This window comes from Notothenia coriiceps, unplaced genomic scaffold (genome assembly GCF_000735185.1).
Source record: "Notothenia coriiceps isolate Sejong01 unplaced genomic scaffold, NC01 NC01_scaffold00037250, whole genome shotgun sequence".
Classification (NCBI taxonomy): Eukaryota; Metazoa; Chordata; class Actinopteri; order Perciformes; family Nototheniidae; genus Notothenia; species Notothenia coriiceps.
The window spans coordinates 14,307,086-14,315,886 of NW_011369951.1; the positions used below are offsets into that span (position 1 = coordinate 14,307,086).

Consider the following 8,801-nt stretch of genomic DNA (forward strand, 5'->3'; position numbering starts at 1 on the left):
TTTTCAGAAAAAAGAGAAATGCAAGCCATAGAACAAATACTGCTGATGCTAATGATGCTAAAAAACAGGGAAGTAACTTGGGCTCATGAAAAAAAAAGGATGCTATTCATACATACACAATCTGTGGTGGTGTCAGTCACTGTTGGGATTTATGTCTGTCATAATAAAAAATATAGACAAAAAAATGTGTTTCTTTCATTCAAAGTTGTTTCCTTGATTGTATTTTTAAGAAATATTACGATTGAGATTTAAAATTGAGTGATTGTATTGATGGCAGTAACAAATTATTATTAGTATATTCTCAAAATATACTTATATCTCCACATACTATAAAAAGTGAGCACAGCACTGACCAGCATGTGCCACAGGTCAACAACAGCAAACATTTAGCATGATTACATTTCACTTTTAATACAACATTTGGGATTTTCTTCTTTTTTTTTTAAAGGTCCCATGACATGGCCATTTCTACTGATCATAATTCCATTGTTGAGGTCTACCAGAATAGATTTACATTGTTCAATGTTCAAAACTCACATTTGTTTCTCATACAGCATCTCTGTATAGTATGTGTATTCACTGTCTGTCCTAAACGTCTTGTTGGAGCTCCTGCCCCCCCCCNGTGTGCCTTGGCAGTCTCATTCACTGTCTGTCCTAAACGTCTTGTTGGAGCTCCTGCCCCCCCCCTCCCTATGAGCCCACTTTACTCGCTACAGGGTGTACTTTTGTGACTCTACAGACCGTTTACTGTACATGCATAAAAAGCTACATAACACACAAGGGGACAGGTAATAACCGGAAAAGCATGTCATGGGACCTTTAAAGCCTCAACTTTTCTATGACATTTAGGAAGTATGGCTTAGCGATGATTGCAAATGGAAATTGTTGTTGATAATGTAAATATTACAACTCTCACCTCAAACACAACATTGATATTACAGCGTTTTAAAACCAGGAACAATTCCTTGCACAGTGTTTTTAAAAAGAAAATGTTTTGAATATAAAATCACTTAACGGATGAATCCTTTAAAGATGGAGTCAAGGGACACTGCTTCAGCCAGAATGAAATGTTAACTAAATGTGTCTGTTCAGCAGGAAATGACTTTGACTCGAAACAGGAAGTAGCTTGACTCTGTGATCGGGCAAAGACTTGGGCATTTATAATCATTGTAAAAAAACTCATTTTAATGTTATTGAGTTTTTAAAACTTGGTCCAAGCAGTGCAATAAAACAGGCAGAATGTATCTTCCTCCTCACTATGAAATCAAAAAAACCAGATTTAATTTATTGTGCATGAGTGCTGTACCACAGTTTAAAAGTAGTTTTGCTCTTAAAGTTCCAGCCTTTTTCCATACAGCAGTATAAATCCATCTCTTGGTTATCAATCTCTCATTATTCTTCCCTATAAATATATTTTTTGTTGAAATGACAGGTAGTCTAAAAATCTGTTTTAGCAAAAATCATTGTGCGATTAATTTGAAATGTTCAGTCTTCAGTTGAAATGTGGCGTAAGACTTGTTTACTTCAAGTAAAGAAACAGAAAGGTCCGAAGGGTAATGAAAGAGTCCTAAGTGGAGCGTTTCTCCACGCCCTGCTTGATGCCCAGCACCAGATGAACAAACCAGTTGATCTGAACCATCCAGCCCTTCTCCCTGCAGATCTCAATCTGGTCCAGCAGGTGGCGCTGCGCCTCCTCCTCGCTGCGGCCCACAGTCAGCGCCTCCCGGATGTACTCAATGTCCTCCTTACTGGTCAGCTGGGGCATGCCTGGTGATGGTAAAAATATAAGAGAATCACTTTTCAGACTCTCATATGAGCATTTATCCATATATCTGCCATTCATTATCTCAAAAATACATTTTATATACAAAAGTAAACTTGAATCTGAGCCTAAAACACAGCGGGTGTGCGGGTGAGACAAGTGGAAAAAGGCCATGATTATATTTCAGTCACACTGTTAGTTTTTATGCACCCCAAAAATGGAACAATCTTCCCAAAAACCTGAGGTCTTCACCGTTGTTTTTAAACTATTCTGTATCTCTTCTATGCATGGTTTTTATGAATCTGTTCTTCCATTTTGTTTATTTAATGTGTTCCTTTCTTTTGTCTTCTTCTTAAGTGTTAATGTTGATGTAAAGCACTTTGAATTTCCTCTGTGTCTGAAAATATGCTAACGTACCTTACCTTGATATTTCAAGTAAATAAATTGTGTGAACAAACAGGTTTTGTTGTGCTGTGAAAGAGCACTCAACAGAAAGCTTTGAGTTGTATCAGAGGGAAGTGTTACCGGTCATCAGCATCATGGAGAAGAGGATGATGAGCAGGTTGGTGTGGTGCCGCAGGGCGAGGTACGCCTTCACACACACGTCCTGAGACACAGAGAAAGCAGGTATAATACAGCAAAGTGTGTATACTTGTGGATAACGCAGGAGATTTGACACATGAATGGCATGGGATGTTTGTGTAATTGCATTATGACATGTTAAATAATGGTGGGTTTAGTGCATTAGTGATTTAATGCACCTGGAACTTCAAGAAGTGAGGGCTGCTTTTCTTCCCGGATGTTCCCATGACATACAGGAAGTCTGGTGTGAGCACGAAGGGAACCCACTCCTTACTGATTCCCATGAAGCTCTTGTAATTCCCCAGGATGTGCCCAAAGTCGATGTGGAAGAGATTCCCTGCAGGAACACAATAGAAGTTCGTTTTTTAGACCTTTTTTTAGTTTTCTGCGTTTCCTGAACTACTTGCTTCCCTTTGACATGTGATGCACATTTACAAAAACCAGTGGGAAATGGCTGCATGATTATATTTATTTCTGATTCCAGACAAAAGCAGTCAGTACCAGATTCGGTGATCATGATGTTGTCGTTGTGGCGATCCCCGATCCCCAGGACGTAGGTAGCCACGCAGTAGCCCCCGCAGGAGTACAGGAACTTCTCCACCGCCTGCTGGAACTACAGGGATAACATATTGTGAACTTCCTGCGTTATTCTCCCAGTTCAACTCCTCTTTAGTCTCTGGAGCTGTAGACTGGACTACTGTCAGCTATGCAAATGTGTAAAACTTCCCTCTTCCATCAAGTTTCACCGTGGATATAAACATAAACTGTGAAGTATGAGACATGGAAACATAGAAGCCATATATTATTACCGTGGTAAACCAAGGTAATAAAGTAGATGGTTATCATACCGTGTATATTTGCTTATCTACGATATTGATCAAAACAGATACATGTGACTTTCTGAGGTAGAGGTACAGACAGTAACAACTACAGTATACATTTTCCTTGTTAATAATCATAGGATAATATAATAAAAGCGCACGGCTAATGGTATTTATAAAGTACCCCTTATCTTATCTATTGTGATTCAGTAGTTCTGCAGCTATAGTGCTCCAGTTCTAAAAAGGCTTTAGTAATATAAAGAAGTTACATGGTGTTATATATCAGGTTTATATTATATAATTCAGTAATCCTTCTCTTAAGGGACATTTAACTTAATATCCTTTCTGTTGAAATGCAAACTTAGAGATGAAACTGATATCTTAAACCGGGGCAGGAACATCTAAAAAAGAAGATATAGGCACTGAGACAGGTGTTGGGGCTACAGTGTGTGAGTCTGTGTGTGTTTGTGCTTCCTTCCTGTCTGTCACACTGCCACTTCCTCTCACATCTGATAAACAGCAGCAGCTGGAGTCACCACCATCACAACATTGAATCCATAAACCACACCCAGCACACAGGTCTACAGAGCAATGCATTAGAAAGTGTTTCAGGTTAAAAACATCTGGATATAGTCCATCAAATTAAGCAGGTCCTGAGGGAGTACCTTGTCCTCGCAGACACACTTGTCCCGCAGCCACTGATAGAGGATTTCATCTTTAAAAGCCCCCGTGCTCCCCACCACACTCTGCTGGATGTTAGCGATGGTGGTGGCGTCCTTCACAATCTCTATCATACCTGCAATACAACAACGATAGAGGAGGGGTCAATCTCACAGAATGGCTGTAATATTCTCATCTGTAATGTTCTCCGCTGAATGACCGACCTATTCTGTTCCCGGTGGAGATGCAGCCGTACGGCAGCAGGCAGAGATCCAGGGACTCCGTCTCCCAGATGGACTCCATGATCAGCAGGATCTACAGGGACACACGAGTGAACTTTGAGTCCTCCGAGGAGTCACAATGTGTGTGTTACAGTGTGACGCCGCTCACCTGCAGGATGAGCATGTCCTGCCTGAGGTCATCCCCGTCTTTGAAGATGATGCCGATGGGGTCCTTGGACAGGGTGGTGGGGTCGGCCCTTTTGAACTGCAGCCACAGCGGCTTCTTCTTAGACGCCATCACTTTACACTGCTCGATCTGAAAGTGCACAAACGGTATGTATCTCAAATAAATATAATATACTATAATAAATGAATATACTCTAACTAACCAATAATGGGTATATCTACCTAGCTGCTGTTTTTGTTGAATTTTTTTTGTATATTTTTTTCCGGTCATTTTGCCTTTGGCTTAACTAAAAAACCGATTTAAAGATGATATGGATATATGATAATAACAATAATGATAATTATAATAACTCTAATTATCTTAGTTTATATAAAAATAGGATGAGAAATTAAACTGTTTTGTTATCTGAACATGGACTTGTAGGAATTTATTTTGTTATTTTTGTTACTTTATTTTCAACCTGGAAATGGGTGTATGTATATGTGTACATATGTATGTGTATGTATATATAGAATTTGGATTTTCTGTGGGCGTATTTAATTACGGAATTATCTTTTTTTTCTTTATCCTGCAACTGGATGACTAACGGGAGAGCTACCTCTGGATAAGATATGCTTTCAGCCCTCCCGCTTCTACACATGTTGTTTCTTTATCGGATGCATAAACTGTCTAATTGTTGAAATAGTAGAATAGAATAAATTAAGAAAGACATATCCACTGTTCATTTCCCTATACACCACCGGTTTGGTATTTTTGTTATTATTTGCTTTCTACTTGACACCTTGGTGTGTGTGTGTGTGTGTGTGTGTGTGTGTGTGTGTGTGTGTGTGTGTGTGTGTGTGTGTGTGTGTGTTCGCGTGTGTTCGCGTGCGTGCGTGCGTGCGTGCGTGCGTGCCCCTCACCAGCAGGGCTCCAGCTCTTAGTCCAGGATCGTAAGGGACTCTGAAACTCTTGAGAGAAATGGACGACTGAAGAGTCTCCAGCTTCTGACGCAGCTGAAACACCACTGATACACACACACACACACGGTTGCAGTTTCACTACACAAACTCAAGAACTACACAAAGGAACCAATAGAACATCGATAGTGAACTTATAACACTCTTTGCTTTTATTCCTCCCGACCTTGTGTAGTAATGTCGTACTTGTCGGCGTACATGGCCTTCATCTCTCGGGTGACTTTCTGCAGAGCCTCCGTCATCTCCACCTGGACAGCATCACTTCATTATTAGCTGATTTGTTATGTACACAGTGTTGTGTTCGAGGACCTCTGCCTCACCTGTTTCCTGAAGTCTTGAAGCATTTCCTCCCCACAGCCTCTGAGGTAGGCCTCCAGCAGCACGGCGTACCTCTGCTGGTAGTGCATGGACTGAGCGATCTCACTGCGCAGGAACCAGAAGAGGAAGTGACCGATACGCTTACTCTGTGGACGGAAAGATTACTCATATAAAAATGATAGTGTGGGTGCAGAGAGCTACGGTCAGACGTGGGCAAGGTGAGTAATGTAAGTGCTCAATGGGGGTATAATTAATGAACATGTACTGTCCTTGAAAACACAATAAAAACATTTGGTCACAATCTTCCTTTATTTTTCCAGAACTTTTTAGATTTGATTACTTTTAAGTATATGTCTATACACACACACACACACACACACACACACACACACACACACACACACACACACCCTCAGAGCTTTCTTCAGCAGGAACCTGACCAGGGCGCTGTCATGGTACGGTTCAAACTTCACTGCCTGAAAAAAAAAGAAAGACATTTTATTCGTCAAAAAACTCAAGGCATGGCAATGTGGCTTATTTCTGATAAATGCATCTTCAATTACTTGATTTTGTGGTTTCAAAAACACTTATTTTTTGACACAAGGAATTGATTTGTTGTCATGTGAAAGCCATTTACACCGCCTCTGGATACACGCCAAACCACATGGTGGGAATCCCATAGAATGCGGCAGGTTGACATTTTGAAAGCGGATGTGAAAAAAGCCAGATTCAAGACATGGCAAAAACAGGTTTGAATATTGAATAGGGTCGGACATACAGATGCAATCTTTCAATGCCTAGGAGGGGGTACACAAATTACAAAAATAACATACACCAGTGGCGAGCCGTTAGGGCCCTCTAGGCCCTCTGTAAGATATTCCAAAAAATAATATTTGAAAACATAAAAAAAAAAACATTTATTTAAAAAAAAGAAAAAATTTAATATTTTTTTGTTGTTACATTTTTCATTAGTTTTACCAAAATAACTTTATTTAATTGTATTTAAAATAACAGAGTCAGAGAGGCCTAGGTATAAAAGTCACGGCTCGCCACTGACATACAAAATAAATGTATTGTATCGGGCGTCTCTGATATTAAAAGCTGTATATTTGAACTACTCTGCGCATGGAAAGGCCCAACAGCAGACAGGTTAGAGTGTGACGATGATGATGATGATGATGATGATGATGATGATGATGATGATGATGATGATGATGATGATGATGATGATGATGATGATGATGATGATGATGCAGAGTGTGGACATGATATTCACACAGAGCTCTTTGTGCTCACTGACATGCAAATGTGACCTAAGGGAAGCAGAGAGTGGACGGATGGACGGACGGACATACTTAATAAATAGTATATATATAATAAAGCGCTTCTTTGTCGTACAGTAGACTTATGACGCAACAACATTATTTTTATTGATAAATCCATCACTTTCCTTTCACATTAAATTGTGATTAAGTGAACATGATTAAGTTAGTAAGTATTTGACCCTGTATTTACTTTTTCCCCTGTGTGATTTTGCCATGCTTAGTTTAGAAAGTGAACAGAAATTAAATGAGAGGCGATCTCAGGCATTGTGTTATAAAGAAAGTGTTTTAAATATTTGGGAAAGGATCTAAATCAGTCAAACAAAGTCAGAAGAGTACTTCTCTATGAATATATTTGTCTTGTATAATACAGAGACAGCAGATTACTGTGGAGTCATTTTCCTATCTTTTCCGTGACAACAGTACATTTGTTTTACTGCTCATGCAAAGTCAGCTAATACAGCAAACATCTGTTGACCTTTCCATGAGCTGCTGCTTCCTGGGAATCAGGAGAGTGAGGCTCAGAGTCAACAAAGCACTTTACTCTGATCACTAGCATCTTTTTCTGCAGGCAATCCTCTGGTTGCTCAACAATGTCAAATGAATAGAATATAACCACAGATATATTAAAGGTCTCCTATTATACTATTTGCAGGCATATATTATAGGTCTCAGATATATACAAAATATGTCTATGGCGTGTTTTGCTCAAAATACCAAACAGATCACCCATTCTAGACATCCCTCATACCTCTCTATTTCAGCCCTGTTAGAGAAGTGCTGATTCTGGGTCCGTAGCTTTAAAAAAAAAAAGGGGGGGAGCTCATAATTACACATTCTCTCTCCAGTACAGGTTAGCTCTGAGTGTAAGCGATGCTAATGTAAACACAGACTAGGGCTGCTCAATTAATCGTATTTTAATCGTATTTTAATCGTATTTTAATCGCGATTATCGCTTGGAATGATTACGAAAACAACGTAATCGAAATAAAACGATTATTTTTGTATTATTATTATTACCTTTTGTTTCATTTTTTTAATTTTTTAGTTGAATTATACTTAGAGTTCAGGGTAACCAACTGTAAACATATACTGTTCAAAAACAATTTCTCCAATAAATGGATTTTTTCAAAGTCAATGAATAATCGCATTTAATAATCGCAATTACAATAATTGACCCAAATAATCAAGATTATGATTTTTGCCATAATCGAGCAGCCCTAACACAAACCATATTACTTCCTAAACACGTCGTGCATTGTTTCTGATAGCGGCGTTTCTGATAGGGTGTAAAGCTAGCCTGCATTTCCGATATTACGTCATATCGGACGCAAATCTGGATCAGCTCCGTTGTACCCCCGTTTTTAGAGATGTGGGTACGGAGGAAAAGAGAGAGGGTTGTATTTGCGGACACTTTGTGAGTCACCTGACACACCGGGGACACATATGTATGTATAAAAGACAACTGGAAGAAATGCTTAGCCTAAAGACAGAGATGGTGAAGAGCATCACCTGGACGAGCTGAAGGAGGTATCGGAGCACATCGTCGTCCTCCAGAGTCTCCAGCTTCCTGACGGCCATGGAGCGGACCTGAGCGTCTGAGTAGTGACAGTCCAGCATCTGCATGGCCAGACCCACATCCAGACCACTGAGCGGGGACAACAAGGGGGACAGCTGAGAGGACACTGAAGCTTCTGAGGACACGTACATATTACGTACACACAATCAGATCTTACCTGCTGTCCCACGCACTGCTGCGCTCCAGCAGACGATGCGTTGCCAGGACGTCTTCCTGTTTCCCCCACCTGACTGAGGCCAGCAGCTTAGGGTAGGCCCTGAGGAGAGACAGGAGGACATGTCTATCAGTAAGAGATCTTCTAGTCAGAGGGGATGGGTAATGAAGGCTAAAGAATTTGATTTGATTTATTTCGAACATGTGAAACAATAATACAAAAATAATAATAATAAT

General features: G+C 40.0%; 1 protein-coding gene across 1 annotated transcript in view; it reads right to left on the reverse strand.

The window, feature by feature from the left end:
- Positions 1 to 646: 646 nt before the first annotated feature.
- The window catches only part of pik3cg (phosphatidylinositol-4,5-bisphosphate 3-kinase, catalytic subunit gamma), a 113,325-nt gene continuing 105,170 nt past the window's right edge, over positions 647 to 8,801 (reverse strand). The window contains exons 12-24 of the mRNA XM_010796419.1: positions 8,569 to 8,667; positions 8,345 to 8,480; positions 5,921 to 5,986; positions 5,513 to 5,656; positions 5,359 to 5,440; positions 5,136 to 5,239; positions 4,216 to 4,362; positions 4,050 to 4,140; positions 3,831 to 3,961; positions 2,846 to 2,957; positions 2,524 to 2,681; positions 2,288 to 2,369; positions 647 to 1,767 (exon numbers count right to left, since the gene is read on the reverse strand). Of these exons, the coding sequence (XP_010794721.1) occupies positions 1,568 to 1,767; positions 2,288 to 2,369; positions 2,524 to 2,681; positions 2,846 to 2,957; positions 3,831 to 3,961; positions 4,050 to 4,140; positions 4,216 to 4,362; positions 5,136 to 5,239; positions 5,359 to 5,440; positions 5,513 to 5,656; positions 5,921 to 5,986; positions 8,345 to 8,480; positions 8,569 to 8,667 (1,552 nt within the window). The 3' untranslated portion in view covers positions 647 to 1,567. The remainder of the gene's footprint in view (positions 1,768 to 2,287; positions 2,370 to 2,523; positions 2,682 to 2,845; positions 2,958 to 3,830; positions 3,962 to 4,049; positions 4,141 to 4,215; positions 4,363 to 5,135; positions 5,240 to 5,358; positions 5,441 to 5,512; positions 5,657 to 5,920; positions 5,987 to 8,344; positions 8,481 to 8,568; positions 8,668 to 8,801) is intronic.